Source organism: Artemia franciscana, chromosome 5, assembly GCF_032884065.1.
Source record: "Artemia franciscana chromosome 5, ASM3288406v1, whole genome shotgun sequence".
NCBI classification, from domain to species: Eukaryota; Metazoa; Arthropoda; class Branchiopoda; order Anostraca; family Artemiidae; genus Artemia; species Artemia franciscana.
The window spans coordinates 3023301-3042315 of record NC_088867.1 but is presented as its reverse complement, the minus strand read 5'-3'; the positions used below and the strand labels follow the sequence as shown (position 1 = coordinate 3042315).

The window sequence follows — 19015 nt, the reverse complement described above, 5'->3', positions numbered from 1 at the left end:
CTCTCGACAACATATTTATTTACATCCAAATTTGCACCATATAATTCTAATCAACTTAGTAGTCAGTGCAAAAACAGATTACTGGACTCTATCCATAATCAAATAAAAAAAAACAATCTTTTTTAACTGAAACTAAGGAGCGACATTAAAACTTTAAACGAACATAAATTATTCCGTGTTTGAAAAGGGCTATCCCCTCCTCCAGCCCCGCTCTTTAAGCTAAAGTTTTTTATTGTTTTATAAACTAGAGTTGTGAGAAAGAGTCGAACTTTAGCGTTTACTTTACAGCTTGGAACTAAATTTCAAGGTTCAAGGTTCAATCGGGTTAAAAAAAGGAAATAAATAAACTTAGATTACACATGCTCTGTGACAAAACTCACTTTGAGACCCATAAACATAAAATATTCTTCACTAACACGCAGTATGGCTCCCACTTCACTCTTCGACACAACCACTCGCCTCCTCATTATATAATCTTAACCACAGGGTTCCTCCCTCCCTCCCGGGACGTACAACCACCTCACCTAAATATACTAAAAAATCTAAACTTCTTCTAATTTAATTTATCTTTCTTTTTTTGTCATTCACTTATTGACCTTTAACTAAATATTTATTTAAATTATTTTTGAAAGACCCGAGGGAGCTCCTACACCTCAGCTCTTTTGGAAGCATGTTCCACTCATTAGCACATGATACATCCGGGGAAAAATATGAACGTACTGTTGGAGTTCGTTTCACTTGAAGGTCAAAGGCAGAGCGCGTGTTTCAATTATGTTGTTCAGATATCAACCGAAACAGATTGTGGAAGGGAGATGGAAGTAAACCAGATAAAAATTTAAAAACAAAAATTGAGCACGATAGACGGTAAAGGGAACCAAGGGACACATAGTCTTCTACATTTCCAATAAAAATAAAAGTCTCAATAAAAAATAAATTAATTCCAATTATAAATAAAAAAAAATAAAACAAGGGCTAAATACAAGTAAAAGGAGCACTAGGCTTAGTTCATAAACGTATAAACACTGTTTTGTTTTTGTTTTAAGCAAAATGCTCTATTTACAGTTACCGTGGAGCATATATTTATTTTAGCCCTGCATTGCAGTACATATTTCTAAACAACTTGGAACTAAGTACAAAAAGCGAGGACTAGACATGGTACATGAATGTATATATACTAATTTATTTTTATTTTAAGCAAAATATTACATTAATTTACAGTTGCCCTCCAACACATACTTATTTTTGCCCCTCATTGTGGCACATATTTCTAAACAACATTGGACTAAATACGAAAAGAGAGAACTGGACTCAGTACACGAAAATATAATCAATATTTATTTTTATTGTATGTACTATATTCCACTGAGTTGCATTGCTATTGAGTCCACATTCTTCATCTCAGCACATAATTTTAAGCAGCTTAGTACTAAATGTAAAAACAGGATTGGAGTCAATTCTTGAAATTATTAACACTGTTTTATCATTAAGTAGCTTTAAACACTTTCAGCTCTTCATCCGCTGAAGTCAAAGAAGTTTTGAAGCAGGCTTTCACCTTGGTCGAGAGGGGCTATTTTGAGTCTTTGGATGATATCCTTGCTCAAAGAGCGGACCTACAGGGGAAACTGCCGGAAGGTAAGTTATTTTTCATTCAGCATTGCAAGCTTCAGAATTCGAGAAGCGTGTTTTGTATTGTTGTTTTTTAAGTTGTTCTCGTATAACATTATAAAAGGGGTCAAAGAATTTTTCAACCTTAACCTAAAGAAGCTCTCCAAAAATACTAGGTATCTGCATTGTTATTTTGGCTTCCCTTGTATGTAAACATGAAATCAAATGATTGCCTATTTACCTTGCCTCTAGAGTTGCTATAAAAAAAAAGAAAACAAGTAAGAGTTGTTCTTCTCCAGGGGTGTAATTTACTATGGGGCAGGGGAATCAACTGCCCCTCCCAGACCTTGGTTCGCCCCCCCCCTCCCCGCAGAAATTTATTTTCTTCAAAAGTCTTGTTAAAACTGAGATAAACTTGCATAATCCAAGCATCAACAGAAACGGATCAGTTTTCTTTGGTTTATATTTACCTTTATAGTACTTTTGTAATACTATATAGTACCTTATGGTACAGTCACTTTCAGTTGATTTGGAAAAATTGGCTCCAACTTTGCCCCCCCCCCCCACCCCAGGATTTTGACGAAATCACGCCACTGTTCTTCTCCGTTTTTTCTCGTGCTTTGGAGGATGATTTAGTGCAAATCTGTTGCCCTCAGGTACTCTAGTGCTTTGAAATTCTGTTAGAAGTAGTAGTAGTAATATTCAATGCACAGGTGCAAATTTTAAGAGAGTGTCATTACAATCAAAGAATAAAAATTCAAACGACCTGAACGTTTGCCTCGAAAACATTCCTGGCTAGTCGTTAAGTCGAAAAATCTGGACAAATACCCTTTGACCATTGCATCATCTGTTTGACTGACTTGAGTTGGCAACAGTTTGTGTAATGTAGTAACCAAAATAAAAGTAGTGACATCCTACCGGCAAACATATGTAGACCCCCTAAAGTATATCTCATTGCTTCCTTAGTAAAGTTTTGATAAAGTTCTGCAAAACAAGCTACGTCCTCAAGTGGCCTCTGGATCCAGGCTTCTCCACTGAAATCTCGCAATATATCAATTCTTCCGTAAAGCCTTTAGAGTTCCACTAAATTTTCCCTTTTTCGTTCTTTGAAGAAACCCCCCTTGCATCCACACAGAAAATCAAAGAACTAACCAAGTTATAAATGGCTTTGATGGAACAAAAGTAACGTCAAACTTAGAAGGATGACTAAATGGCTAGTGACTAATGACTAAATAATGACATAATGATGACTAAGGATGACTAAAATGAGACTAAATCTCAACGGGATATTCGGAAAATATATCTTCAAAATATAACTTCTATAATTTCTAATTTGACTCGCTCAGAAAATCGGGTGTCGAAATTTTACATTTTGGTGTTCAAAACTAAACAATAACACATAATACATAAATATAACAACTGTATGATATGATTGTATAATACAACTGTATAACAATTGTATAAGAGAAGAAAAAGACGTGAGATAAGATAACATTATATTTTAAAAGGCTATCGCAAGGTTTCAGAGGGCAGAATTGGCTTGCTCGCTGCAGGTTAGAAAATTCTTAACGGGATATTCGAAAAATATATCTTCAAAAATATAACTTCTATAATTTCTAATTTGGCTCGCTCAGAAAATTGGGTGTCGAAATTTTACTTTTTGGTGCTCAAAACTAAACAATAACACATAATACATAAATATAACAACTGTATAATACAAATGTATAACAACTGTATAAGAGAAGAAAAAGACGTAAGATAAGGTAACAGGATAAGATAACATTATATTTTAAAGATCTGTCGCAAGGTTTCAGAGGGCAGAATTGGCTTTCTACTTCAGTAGTTAAAAAAAAACTTTGTTTGAACTTATTTGACGCTTGTGGCTCAATTCACGAAATTTAAAGGGGAGCAAAATTTATTTTTCGAAATCGAGTAGGGGGGAGGTAAAGTTTTGTTTTGGTCAATTCTTTGCAATGTAAATGCTCCCTAAAAGGTATCTTTCAAAATTCAAGGGAGGGGGGTGAAAGCCGAAAATATCCAGGGGTGGGCTCATTCGCAAAATTTAATGGGGGGGGGGGGGGCAATATGTATTTTTTTAAACTATGGGAGGCAAATTCGTTGTTCTTGTCAATTATTTTCAATTAAAACGCCAAAAAAGGCACATTTCAATGAAAATAGCCCTAAAAAAGGGATTTTCTAAATCTAGGTGGTGGGGCAAAATCATAAAAATCTAGGGGGGACACGTCCTCCATGTCTGTATCCACCAGTTACCACAAGGCATTGACAAAGCACCATCAATATATGAAGTAAAATCAATAATTATTGATTTGTCTTGTTTGTTGAATATGTTTGACTTCATTATTCCTTTTAATTTCCAATGTTTTATGTGGTTATTCATTTAATATCTGTTCGTTTTAGGCTTCATTCATTGTAATTTATTTTCATTTTAAGCTTATTTTGTGACTTTTTTTCTCTATTGGAAAGTAAAATGACTTTATTTCTTTGCTGGAAACGGTTTTTTAATAACTAAAAGGCAAAATCAGTATAATTATTTGAATACACATCTCTGGGTAGCAGGAAAAAAAATAATTCTTCACCGTTCAGTGTATTGGAGATAAAAGCGTTTATTGAAAGTGCATTTCTTTAATATATATCTTCAGGTACTAGTGACTACGATGCCATGAAGGAATATCCTGAAATTGTCGCACAACTTTCCGATTTAAACCGACGTGTCGGTGCTGGATCAACAGCGATCGTTTCTTTGATATTTAAAGAGCGCCTTTACGCTGCCGGAGTAGGCAATGGCAGAATATTAATTTGTCGCACTGACGATTATGGCCAAATACATGTGGAAGAATTGTTACCCAAACATGACGTTATCAATGAAAAAGAGCTTATTAGACTGGGAGAATTGGATATTGACCGTGAAAATGCATCCACAGGTTATATATATATATTTTTTTTCTTTTTATTTTTTTTTTATAGTTTTTACCTTTTTTTGGTTTTTTTAGTTCTTTTTTCTTTTTTAGTTTTTAGTTTATTACCTTTTTTAGTTTTTTTAGTTTTTTAGCTTTTTTAGTTTTTTTAGTATTCTCTTTTTAGTTTGTTTTTTTTTATTCCCTGTGTCCCGGTCTGTATATACATTCGTTTTTGAATTGATTTTTTTGTAGTTTTTACCTTTTTTATTTTTTTTATTTTTAGTTTTATTTTTTTTAGTTTTCTTTTTCTCCTTTATTTTTCAGTTTTTTTCCTTTTTTTAGTTTTTTTTTGTTTTTAGTTTTTTTAACTTTTTTTAGTTTTTTTTTCTTTTTTAGTTTTTAGTTTTTTACTTTTTAGTTTTTTTTTTAGTTTTTTAGCTTTGTTAGTTTTTTTTAGTGCTTTGTTAGTTTTTTTAGTGTTTTCTTTTTAGTTTTTTTGTAGTTTTTACCTTTTTTAGTTTTTTTCTTCTTTTGTAATAATGCTAAAGCCAAGGTTTGAACCTGGAACCTTTCGAACCTAGAACCTGGAACATAACGCTTTACCAACTCAGCTACTTCGGCTTGAATACATTCGTTTTTGAATTGGTATACGATGAAATAATTCAGACGTCATATGCGGACAGACAGAGAGACACACAAACAAACAACTTATTTTTATATATATAGATGAGTAAGCGTTCGATTCTGTTGATAGGAGAGCTTTTGCAAATGTATTATCCTTGTATGGTATATCAGACAAATACATTAAAGTGATTAGTGCTATGTACAAGAATAACACTGCCGCGGTTAAGGTAGGAAATGACGTTAGCAGCTGGTGTTGTAATAAATCGGGAGTTAAGCAGGGTTGTATTCTATCCCCCTTTACATGATCATTTTGATTGACTTTATCTTAAGGAGCACAGGAAAGGCAAAGGACACAAAGGAGCACATGGAGTCAAATGGGGAGGAAAAACTTCCTGGACTTAGATTATGGTGATGGTTTAAGCATCCTAGATGAAAGTGTGAGCAAAATTAATGAACTTTTAGAGGTTTTGCGAGTTCAGGGTGCTAGAATTGGTTTGAACATTAATGTTAAGAAGACTAAGTCACTAAGGCTAGGAATAAGTGAAGATGAAAAGGTGACGTTGGGTAACGAAAAGATTGATCAGTTGGGCAGCTTCACTTACCTTGGTAGTATTATTAGTAAAGATGGTGGGAGCAGTGAAGATGTTAAAAGTAGAATAGCATAATCCCGGGGCGTTTTTTCACAGTTAAAAAGAAGTTTGGAAGAATAGGTCTGCAAACCAAGATTAGAATATTGGAAGGTACAATGATGACAGTGGTCAAATATGGCTCTGAAGCATGGGCGCTCTAAAAAGCGGATGAAGATTTACTAAATTGTTTTCCAGAGAAATTGATGTTTTTTGACCGTATTTCAAACAGTAGGATGTACGAAAAATGTGGTTCAATCTCACTTTCTAGGGCTATAATGAAAGAAAGGTTTAGGTGGCTAGGACACGTTCTGCAGGTGAAGGATGACAGATTGCCGAAGGTTGTCCTTTTTTGACCGACCATCTAGGGCTAAACGGAAAGCAGTTAGTCCTTGTCTGGGGTGGGAGGATATCATAAAAAAGATTTAATAGCAATGGGAACTTCTTGGGTGGGTTTAAAGACGGAGGCTTTAAATAGATTGGGAAGGAGGAGTAGCGTGCTTAGCTATGTTGGCCTCAGGCAGCTTGGTGCTGCGGTGAGTTGTTAGTAGTAGTAGTAGTGTATTACAACAATTCAGTAACTTAAAAAAAAGTTTGAAGCTTAGCAGAAATCGTTATTAGAAATTGAACTTACTTTAATAATCAAATATCTTTGAAAAGAAAAAGTATGAAAAGACATTAAATTGCGTAAAGAGCAAAAACTGGTAGTTGCAAAAAAAATTATATATATTTTAACAAGGGTTAACTAAAAGTTTTAACTAAAAGGTTTAAGCTTAGTAACCTAGAGTTTTAAGCTTAGTTTTAATAATCAAATATCTTTGAAAAGACCTCTGTATGAAAAGTCAGCAAATTGTCTGCGGTTAGAAGACAAGCGACAATGAGAATCTATCCATAGAAGCCCGCTGCATGCCAAGTACGGGGACCGGGCTGCTGGTAATTGCAATAATATGTGTATATGTTTTGACAAGGGCTTGCAACAATTCAAAAACCTTAAAAAAGAAAACTAAAAGTTTAAAGCTTAGTAGATATAGTTGTTAGATATTGGACTTGCTTTAATAATCAAATATCTTTGAAAAGACCGCTCTATGAAAAGACAGCAAATTGTCATAAATTGTCTGTGGTTAGAAGACAAGCGACAATCAGAATCCATATATAGAAGCCTGCCGCATGCCGATTGCCGGGCCCCGATATATATACGACGGATGTTTTTAAGTAAGATCCGTTTGAACATAAGTACACAATGAAAGATTATTTCAAAAAAGTAAATTTATTTTCAGAAAGTACTTTACTCTATTTGACAGCGTAGTTGCCAACTTTGTTCAAACACTTATCATACCTCTCAAATAATTTTATTGTGACATCTTCATAAAACTTGCCACTTGCTTTGATAACCAAGAATTCACTGCCGTTTTTACATCGTCGTCATCATTGAGATGTGCTACTGAGATGTTGCTTAAGGTGGAGAAATTGATGGTAATTGCTCAGCAAGATAGCATAGGGATTACTTCCCGTGAGATTGATCTGAGCCCCCCGGGAAATTTTAGTAAATTAGACCTAAAGTTGCACTTTTTGGAATTCTTAGCCTCATCCCTTTGATGCATCCCTAAATTGTGATTGTAATTGTATGCTTAAGCTTCTTCTATTTTTCTTAGCTAGAGAGGGCGGTATAATTTTTCCTTCCTCAGAAAAAAAAACAAGAGCTAAGAGCTCATGTGGCACTTGTGACGAGGCAAGAAGAGCTAAGAGTCAAGAGCTCATATGGTATGAGCTCTAGCAAAATTCTATGAATCAATAGATTGATTTAAAAGGAAAATGAGAGGCTTAATGCCGGTCAGGATTTAAAATAAGATCTCTGAGTCACGATGTCCTTCTAAATATCAAAATTCATTAAGATCCGATCACCCACTCCTATGTTATAAATACCTAATTTTTTCTAATTTTTCCTCTCCCTTTAGCCCCCCAGATGGTCGAATCTGGGGAAACGACTTTATTAAGTCAATTTGTGCAGCTCCCTTGCATGCCTACCGATTTTCATCGTCCTAGCACGTCCAGAAGCACCAAACTCGCCAAATCACTGAACCTCTCTCCCCAACTCCCCCAAAGAGAGCGAAGCCAGTACGGTTCCGTCAATCACGTATTAAGGACATTTGCTTATTCTATCCACCAAGCTTCATCCCGATTCCTACACTCCAAGTATTTCCCAAGATTTCCCCTCCAACTCCCCCCAATGTCAAAAGCTCTGGTCGGGATTTGAAATAAGAGCTCTGAGACATGAAATCCTTCTAAATATCAAATTTCCTTAAAATTCGATCACCTATTCGTAAGATAAAAATACCCCAATTTTCACGTTTTCCAAGAATTCCGGTTTCCTCCTCCAACTCCCCCCAATTTAACAGGATCTGGTCGGAAGTTAAAATTAGAGCTTTAAAGCGCAAGATCCTTCTACATATCAAATTTCATTAAGATCTGGTCACCCTTTCCTAAGGAACAAATACCTCAATTTTCAAAATTACCTCCCCCCTCCAACTCCACCAAAGAGAGTAGATCCGGTCCGGTTATGTCAGTCACGTATCTTAGACAGGTTTTTATTCTTCCCATCCAGTTTCATCCTCATCTCACCGCTTTAAGTATTTTCTAGGATTTCCGGTCCCCCCAACTCCCCCCCAAATTACGCTTGATCCGGTTGAGATTTAAAATAAGAGATCTGAGTCACGAGGTCCTTCTAAATATGAAGTTTCATGAAGATCCGATCACTCCTTCGTAAGTTAAAAATACGTCATTTTTTCTAAGTTTTCAGAATTAACCCCCCCCCCCCAATAGAGTGGATCCGTTCCAATTATGTAAATCACGTATCTAAGACTTCTGCTTATTTTTCCCACCAAGTTTCATCCCGATCCCTCCAATCTAAGCGTTTTCCATGATTTTAGGTTCCACCACCCCAAACTCCCCCCAATGTCACCAGATCTGGTCGGGATTTAAAATAAGAGCTTTGAGACACGATATCCTTCTAAATATCAAATTTCATTGAGATCCGATCACCCGTTCGTAAGTTAAAAATACCTCATTTTTTCTAATTTTTCAGAATTACCCCCCCCCCCCCAACTACCACAAAGAGAGTGGATCCGTTCCGGTTATGTCAATCATGTATCTAGGACGTTTGCTTATTTTTCCCACCAAGTTTCATCCCGATCCCTCCACTCTAAGTGTTTTCCAAGATGTTAGGTTTCCCCCTCCCCCCCCCCCAATGACACTAGATCCGGTCGGGATTTAAAATAACAGCTCTGAGACACAATATCCTTCCAAACTTCAAATCGGGAAAAAAAAACTATTTCTAATTTAATCTGGTCCGGTCCCTGATACGCCTGCCAAATTTCATCGTCCTAGCTTACCTGGAAGTGCTTAAAATAGCAAAACTGGGACCGACAGACAGACAGAATTTGCGATCGCTATATGGCACTTGGTTAATACCAAGTGCCATAAAAAACATTGTTGCTTAGTAAGGTTCTAAAAATCAAAATTAGTGAAAATTCATATCTTCAATCTTTTTAATAATTTTCTTTTGTGTCACTAAAATATCCAACCTATATTGAAAAATTACATACATACAAGTGAATTAAAAATAGGCATTTATAGCTTGAAGAGCCTACCCATAATTTTGTAAACACAAAACATTTTTAAAGAAATTATTTTACATGAGACTATATTTAGTCTTGATTATTTTTAGAGTATGTTTTAACTGCTATATTTCGGACAAGGGCCGCAGTTTAGGGCCCCTTGTGCATCGGCCTAGATGAGAGAAGTAAGAGGTATCAATATCCCCTAGAAAACTCTTGTAAAATATCTAGATGTGAACATGCCTAGGTGTGCTTAAGCTATTCAATATTTCTATAAAAAAATGTTACCCGCAAAAATACTCTTGAAAAGGGCAAGGAAAAGGCTCGATATTTCTTCTGTTTTTCGTCCATGGGTGCTTAAGGCCACAATATTGCCTTGTAAATTAACTTTTGAAGAGATGTTAAGCACAAGGGTCATAAATTTCCCGAAATCCAAGGGGGGTGTATAATTATCTAGGGGGTGCAAATGACCCCGCCACTCTCCTGTTACCCTCCTGCATTTGGAGGAATACCTTTTTTTGGTATTTTCATTGAAATATACGTTTTTCAATATTTTTATCGAGAAAATAGGAAAAAAAAAACACCCTTCTGTAAATTTTGAAAAACACGTTCCCTGTCCCCTTCTACATTTCTAAGAATTTACTCCACTTCGAAAATCCATGTAAAACAAGGCCACTAAAATTCTTCATAAATTCGTGCAGTCCCCCCCCCCGCCCTCCAAAAAAAGCTATCTATTCTGAAATATGAACTTATTACCTGTTTCTACATGAAATGCCTCTTGTGTAGTGGTTCCCTCTAATTGAAGCCCTTGGATAGCACCCGTAGTTTTTGTGACCATGCATTCCATTGTAGTGGTCGGGAGAAAAAAGCAGTTGCAATAATAATAAACAAATTGAAGACATGTTGCTTTTTACTCACACAGTGGACAGTGCTAGATTACGGCCTCTGATTATTTGTTCATTTTATTTTAGGCCTCCGTCTTTTATGTCAAGGAAATACTCGTTGTATTGGCAACTATCTTGTTAAAGGGGGTTATAAGGAATGTGAACACTTAAGTGCAGCTACTAGTGAGCCAGTTATCCATGACCCCACAATTGTTGGTGATGTACCAGTCGATGAGTCATGCAGGTAAATTTTCTGTCTTTTTTTTTCTTTTTTTTTTTGTTATTCAGCCAACTATGTTTTACAGCTAATTTTTAGATGTTATTGTTCTTTGATATTGTATTGATTATAATGAGTTTAGATTATGATTAGTAAATAAAATTAAAATCTTGAAAAATGTTTTTATTATTATATCTCTTCAGCCAGCAGTGTTATTCAGCCAACTATGTCTTACAGCTGATTTCCAGACGTTATTGCTATTTGATATTTTATTGATTAGTTGGATTATGATTAGTAAATAGAATTAAAAGAAATAGAATTAATAGAATTGATTAGTTGGATTACGATTAGTAAATAGAATTAAAATCTTGAGAAATATTTCAATATTTCGCGCGGGAAGTCCGCGCGAACATGGACTTTCGTGCGAATACAAACCTGCATAGGTTTTCCCCAGAGCGAAAGTGTTGTATTTTATTTATGTATTTGTGAATGTTGAAATAAGAACATGAAATAAAAAAAAATAAAAAAAAAACCTTTCTTTTTAAACCAATCTTCTGAAAAGGTTTAGAACTCTTTGTACCGTTTTCTTTTGGAAAGCAAGTATAAGTTTATAATTCCCAATTATTGAAGTTAAGCCATCTTGGGCTCTAAGACTGACTCAGTAGCTCCCATTTGCTATTTTTCCTTCTTCATTTGAAGAGGTTGCATTATTTCCACTATTGTCTTTGATTTCATCATTTCTTACTATTGTAAATTACTTATGTTACCTTTCTTTTCTTTGTTTTCTTTATTCCTTGTTCTGTCTTTTATTTTTTGTACGGTAAGTTTCAAATAAATAATAATAATTATAAAATTTCAGTATCTTAGTTTTATTCATAAATAGAAAGGCTTTTGGTCTTCAAAATTATTTGTATTAAGATTAGTTTGGATAACCTTGCAAAATTGTCAGTTATCCGTAACTGCCATTGAGAGCAAATATGTAGACTCACGTAATTTACCTTTTACTGAAATACCTATTACCGTAATATACCAGTTACCTGTTGCCATTTCATTCGGCACTATCCTGTCAGTATGCTACCTACTATCAGAGCACTAATTTATCTGTGTGTGTGTGTGTTTTTTTTTTTTTTTTTTTTGAAGAATATGAAATGTTTAGTAGTTTTTGTAGCACCCAGTAGGCTGTCTGCCCCCCCTCCCGTGTTTTGTTCATTCACGAACATTGAACAGTTTGTTCATTACCACGAACTGTTTGAAACTTAGGGTTAGGTTTATTACACAGTTCTTGGCAACGAGCTGTAAGTAGAGAGCAATTACAATTGTAAGTAGAGGGTATGATGACGTTTAAAACATCAAAAAAAAAAAAATCAGCTTTCATGCTGAGTTTCTAAATATAAAATTCACTGAGTTTAATGTTAACCGACAAAAGCTACGAGTCTGAGAAAATTTGCAAAATTTTTGGAAAAGGAGGAAAAACCTCCAAAAGTCAAACGATCTCAATCGAAACCACACTAGTAGATTCGTCATATCAGAGATTCGTCGTATCAGACAATTAGATTCGTCATGTCAGACTATTAGATTCGTCATATCAGAGAACCCTGTTGCCGAGTTTACAAGCTCTTTATGTTCAAAAATGTGAAATTTGTCATTTTCCCCCAAAAGAAAAACCAGAGATGCGTGTTTGTTTTTTCCCTGAAAAGTTCACTCCTGGAAAATTCCCCCTCCATGGAAAACTATCCCCGTGCAAAGTCCCCCAAGCAAAAACTCCTGCCCTCCTCCCCACCCGAGAAATGTATGCATACATCTCAAAATACTAATACTGTGCAAATACTATGCGTAAACAATGGGCGCAAATTTTATAACTTAAAGACCTTTCCACTGAGGTTATGGGGGTCATGTTATCTCCGAAGAAATAGTTATTAGGCTTTTCAACTATGCTGAATAAAATAACAATCTCAGAATTTTGATCAGACGACTTTGAGAATAATGTGGTATGGGAGGGGTCCTAGTTGCCCTTCATTTTTTTTGGTGACTAAAAAAGGACACTAGAACTTTTCATTTCCATTAGAATGAGCCCTCTCCCGATGTTCTAGGCCCACTGCGTCGATACGGTCACCCCAGGAAAAAACAAAAACAAATAAACACGCATCCGTGTTTGGGAATCGGGAAAATGGGAATTGGGAAAAAGAGGGAGGGGAAAGCAGTTGACTGGAATTGTTATTCTAATTAAATAAAACAGACAAAATTAAAATTTTTTAGGTCAAGCAAATGTTCTTTTAGAAACTGGGAGGCTTGTTTTCGACTATGCCTGAACATACCATAAGATAAAAAAAAATGTTCTTGTTTTTTTTTAAAATGATCTGTTTAAAAATAATGAACAATAGAAGAATGGTCTAAAGTGTAGACCATTGTGTAAAATGATCGCAAATAAAGGGAAGAAAAAAAAACATTTCCTCGAATTTAGGTCAAAATTTATATTGCAGGTTAAGCAGTGTTTTTTTTACATACTGGGAAGCCGCTGATCAATTGCATAAATGTGAATTAATCTCTGTTGTTGTTTTTTTTTTAAACACTGGATATGAAAACGACTCCTTCGAAATTTTTGGATGCCTTTTCAGCTAAATAAGTAATTCATAACCAAGTTCAACGTATCAGTAAAATATGAAGTTCAAAATGGCGCACTGGGAATATCAATATATCAAGTTTTCATGTGGTGATGCGGTGGGTTTGACCTCAGCTTTGGAATAGGGGACCCAGAGTTTGGACTTAGCATCAGTAGCACTCACCAGGACCGAAGCAAGGACCTTATTAGTCAAGAAGTGTCGTTAATCCAGTTAAGATTTAGTGTATCAAATTCAAAATAACGTTTGAATTCATTGATACTGTATGTTGTTATGAAGTTGAAATTGACGTGAAATGAGGTAGACTCACGTTTCCTGTAACTTGAAGTAATTAGCATTGAAATAGGTCAAAGACAAGCCTAGCAAGCCAAAAACTTGGTAAACAGACTACTGTGTCAGCTACAACGTCTATAAAATTTTTCACAAAGTTTATACCATACAGATTGTCTTGCAAACATGAACATTTCCTATTTCCGACTTCATGGCGTATTAGCTGGCTTTTTTTTTTGGGGGGGGGGCTTTTTTCATGTCTCATGTTTTCATGTGGTGGTGCAGTGGGTTGACCTCAGCTTTGTAATAGGGGACCCAGAGTTTGGACCGAACATTAGTAACACTCTCCAGGACCGAAGCAAGGATCTTAGTAGTCAAGAAGTCTCATTGAGCCAATTAAGATTTAGTATGTCGTCAAGTTGAAAATAACGTTCGATTTCATTGATATACTATGTTGACATGAAGTTGAAATTGATGTAGATTGAAATTGACGGGGAATGACGTAGATTCACGTTTCTTGTAGATTTTTGCCCATATCAAAAACTGTATTAACAATTTTCCTGCTAAAAATTTTCCCCTGGGATCCTTTCCTCCTTAGGAAGAGCTCTGTATCTATGCCTGTTCCCTGAACGCCAAATTTGAAAAAAAAAATGTTTGGTGCGACCGGTTTTGACAAATAAGTTTCCTAGTCTTCAGCCTGAAACTTGCAACAAAAAACAAAATAATTTAATTTATTCTTGCAATACAATGTGTATCAAAAATTTTGTAGATTCATGCTCATTATGACTGACGGTTTAGTAAAAGCAGTCGAGGAAGTAAGTGACACGAAGGATCCGAACATGGAAATTGTTCAGCTAACAATCAAACAGGTTAGTAAAGAGCTGTGATGCCTTATCCTGCATTTTTCTAGGTTTTCCACTTTTGTTTCCACTATCACCATTATTAGTGGAAAAAAAAATTAAACTACCAAATAAAAAATTCATTCAAATACAAAGTTGATTTCCTAAATATATTCTATTCATTTTTATTTCAATACTAAAATTAATCACGAAACGAATTCTTGGCAATTATGAAAAAGTGCTTGATATCCGGACATTTCTTCTTTTTCTTTTCATCCAGCACTAGCGGGTCACTGGACCATCGTAAGGGTGTTGAAATGGGGAACCATCCGAGGTTCTCGGAATTGGTGTTTTATTCCCCATCCCCTAAAGGTGGGTATCGTTTCCTGATTGATTTTATGTGGAAGGGCCCAAATAAAATGCTTTTACGCAACCTTAAAATCAAACTGAAAGTGCTTAGGGAACGGGGTATGAAATCTGGATTTTACTTGCCCCTTGACAAATTTTTACCCGAGCACCAATTGGAAAGCTCATAGTTGGCAATAATACAAAAAAAAAGAAAAAAAAGCAGTTTATCTGGCAACGATTTTAGCGATAGACCCATTCCTAATAGCTCATAAAATTTGAAAAGTTCTGGGGTTACCCTAATGGGTAATATGATTTAGAAATTGCGAACGAAGGGGAAAGAAGATTTTGAGCTTCTATTCAGTGGTAGTTCAAACCTATTACTAAGCTTAGGATTGGATTGAGTCAAACAGGGCTTGATTTAAATGGGGGTTGCGTTACATTAGGGTTAGTCTAAAGGTGTTGAGTTAAACAGGAATTGATCTAAACGGGGGTTCAGCTGAAAGTCGCTGCAGTTGAACGAGGTTTCAGTTAAATAGGGTTCAGTTGCATGGGGGTTTAGTTGCACTTGGGGTCAGACGCGTGAGAGTTCAGTTACATGGCTTTGGTTGCATGTTCAGTTACACGCACTAAATACAAATCGTTAATTTTCGTCAACATTAATTTTGGAGAGACATTGGAGGATTCAATTCTCTTTCATTAAAATTTGAGAAAACACCGACCGAATCTGGTGGAAGTGCAGATAAACAGGAATAGAGAGTTATCATTACGGGAGGGAATTATATTTATAGTGAATTATTATAGTCACAGGTATTTTAAGAGAATAAAAGCGATATGGTAATTTTCTTACAATACGATTACAACCGTAATCACTTATAAGCAGAGGCGCCATTTGGACCAAATCTTGGGGTGGGCATAAACGTTATCTTGGGCCCCCCTCCCCCGACTCACTTCGTGTCGTGTAATCATCTAGGAAATGGGCATTTGACAGAACTCGAGAATTTTATTATGTATTTTACCTACTTTACAGGTTTACAATAATTAATAGCAAATAGGGTAATTACCCCAAGGGTCGTCAAGTAATTACGCTCTTTGGTTAATAGGCGTGCAGTAATTTCAAATCAATTGGACAGAATGGATTATTATGGCCGGCAAAGGGCCCTTTGTGGTGGAAGCTTGGGCCCCCCTGGAAAATCTGGGATGGGCATTTGCCCACCACTGACCCCCCAAATGGCGCCTCTGCTTATAAGTGACCTTTCTTTAAGCACCTAACTGAAACTAAACATACCAGTGCTGATAGTTAAACTATTACACTGGTGACGTAAATAAGTAATGTAATTGCACAGTTGACGTCTGCATTGGTGACGTAAATTAGTACCAACATTTTTCTTTCAATCAAGCTTGATGTATTAATTCTATATATTTATCATGTTATTTTATTATTAGTGATAATCATAGTAATGCCAAGAGTTACATTACTAATTGCGTAAGCATTGATGACATAGATTAATGTCAATCTTTTTCTTTAAAACATGTTTCATGTATAAATTATGTATATTAATAAATATACATAATTAATAAATGACATTATGCGCATCTATAGTATATATTAACATAGAATTAATTTTATTTGTTATATTTTATTTCAAAGATTGGGTTATGCCCAAAATTCTTTGAATGGTTAAAGACTAGCATTTGTCTTTAAAATACTTTAGAACTTCTAAAGTATTTTAAAAGTATTTTAAAGTATGCTAAAGTTTTTAATACTTTAGATCATATTTACACTCTATATGGACATACATTCTCCCTGTATTTTTATTGACCTAATTAAAAATCAAAAATTTCAAATTTTATCTCGGAAATAGCTAAACTTAAAGTACACTCCTCTGTGACAAAACTCACGTTGAGACCCATAAACATAAAATATTCTTCACTAACACGCAGTACGGCTCCCACTTCACTCTTCAACCACACGCCTCCTCATTATATATTTTTTTTATCTTAACCATAGGGTTCCTCCCTCCCTCCCCGGACGTACAACCACCTCACCTGAATATACTAAAAAATCTAAACTTCATCTAATTTCATTTATCTTTCTTTTTTTATCTTTCACTTATTGACCTTTAACTAAATATTTATTTAAATTATTTTTGAAAGACCCAAGGGAGCTCCTACATCTCAGCTCTTTTGGAAGCATGTTCCATACTTTAGCACATACTACATCCGGGGAAAAATCTGAACGTACTGTTGGACTTCGTCTCACTTGAAGGTCAAAGGCAGAGCGCGTGTTTCGATTATGTTGTTCAGATATCAACCGAAACAGATTGTAGAAGGGAGATGAAAGTAAACCGGATAAAAAATTAAAACAAAAACTGAGCACGACAGACGGTAAAGGGAACCAATAAATTTTTTATTGCTTTATTTTGTCCAAAGGCTATTCTAAAAAGACTTAATTTTCACGTTTATAGTGTGCTCTCATTTTGAAAATAGGGCAATTTGTAAAACCCAGGTGCAAAATATAATGTTTGAGGCATAATAATCCGCTAGTTAAATTAAATTGAATTAAAATTTATATAAAATTAAATTAATGTGGTATTGAGAAAGGGATTTTCAAAAAAAAACTGTCTTTCTTTGCACCGAGTGAAGTTCGGCTCCATGACACTTGATTATTAAGCTATTACTGAAACTATACAATTAAAATTGATCTAAATAAATTGATTTTTATTCTCAATCAATTATATATATATATATATATATATATATATATATATATATATATATATATATATATATATATATATATATATATATATATATATATATATATATATATATATATATATATATATATATATATATATATATATATATATATATATATATATATATATATATATATCAATTAATACTATATAAGTATCATTCATTGGTTACTAATACCTTTCATTTGATAATTATCAGTATCTATCAGTATTAATACCAATCTATAAATTATCCGTCAATTACTTAATTTTAAATTGATCGGATCAAGATTGTATCGTCGTTTATAAACTTTGATTACTTGGAATATTGATTATATTAGTCAACTTTTACTAACATTTCTTTTTGGTAAGACTAATAAATTTTTTAACGAACATTCAATAGAAAATTTCTATCGTTTTAAAAATTGTACCTGATAGTAACTAAATAATCAACACAGATGATAACCAGGGGTGTAATTTGCTATGGAGCAGGGGGTGGGGCAACTTCCCCTCCTAGACCTTGGTTTGCCCCCCCCCCCCCCGCTAAAATTCAGTCTCTTCAGAAATCTTGTCAAAACTAAGATAAGCCTGCATAATTCAAGCATCAACAGAACGGATCAGTTTTCTTTAGTATATATTTATCTTTATATTACTATAAAGTATCTTTATAGTACTTTTATAGTACTATATAGTACCTTTATGGTACCAAATGGCTAATTTTTCAGTTTCTAGTGCCATTTTCACTTAACTTGCGACAATTGGCTCCAACTTTGCCCCCCCCCCCCCCCCTCCCTAGGATTTGTACGAAATTGCACCACTAATGGTAACCCATGCTTCTTTTTTTTTAGAAATTCCTTTTGCCTCTTCAGTTTAATTTAGATAATTTTTAATTTAGTTTAAATAATAGTACAGTCTTGACTTTCAGGCACTAATCAAATGGTGCAGAAACTGTAGGACTTGTTTTGATTGTTTATATCCAAAGAAGTAATTTGAAATATTGCACCTTCATTTGCAAAATGATAGTGTCCTATGGTAACCAAAATCCAGGGGCGTCGTTTGGAGGGGGCAATTGCCCCGTAATGTGGACAAAAAATATTATATATCCCTCGACTCTTGACTATCCCGATAAGGATATATTGCCCCTCCAATAAAAATATTGGAGATTTAACCTGTTAAAACCCTAACATAGGGTGTAATCCTTGTTTTTTTTTATAAATTCGTTTTTTTCTCTTTGCTTTAACTTAGACAATATTTAACTAACTTTAATTTAATTTAAGTAAAATAATTTATAAAACCTGACCAAGTTTGATTACATGGGTATCTTGATTACACCAGTCAACTAGTTTTGGAAATTATTTTTTCTAATTCTAATAACTCAGTTTTAACAAACATTTAACAACATTTTGTTATTAATAAGATTTTTTAATGTTAAATAAACTCTTAAAACCAACGGTAAGCCGTCCGTCGTTATTTACAAGATCACTTTTCAATTTATAGTTTAACACTCAGTCAACTATTATGGGAGTAGCTCAAGCAGTGATTGATCAAATAGTCCGTTGCCATCACGAGCGATTTTTATCAGAGGAGCCATTGTCCAGAAAGTTTAACGGACACGGAGATATGACTTTACTTGTCAGGAACTTCACTTATCCCATGCCAAACGCACTCCTAAGAAATGTCACCCGAAGCGTTGAAAGTATGTGCCTGTCTCAGA

General features: G+C 34.7%; 2 protein-coding genes across 4 annotated transcripts in view; both read left to right on the top strand.

The window, feature by feature from the left end:
• The window catches only part of LOC136026884 (BOS complex subunit TMEM147-like), a 344819-nt gene that overhangs the window by 286811 nt on the left and 38993 nt on the right, over window positions 1-19015 (top strand). The window lies entirely within an intron of this gene.
• The window catches only part of LOC136026879 (TGF-beta-activated kinase 1 and MAP3K7-binding protein 1-like), a 42974-nt gene that overhangs the window by 19007 nt on the left and 4952 nt on the right, over window positions 1-19015 (top strand). For all 3 annotated transcript variants that reach the window (XM_065703675.1, XM_065703676.1, XM_065703674.1), the window contains exons 4-8: window positions 1508-1632; window positions 4266-4547; window positions 10359-10515; window positions 14146-14245; window positions 18799-18997. In XM_065703675.1, the coding sequence (XP_065559747.1) occupies window positions 1508-1632; window positions 4266-4547; window positions 10359-10515; window positions 14146-14245; window positions 18799-18997 (863 nt within the window). The remainder of the gene's footprint in view (window positions 1-1507; window positions 1633-4265; window positions 4548-10358; window positions 10516-14145; window positions 14246-18798; window positions 18998-19015) is intronic.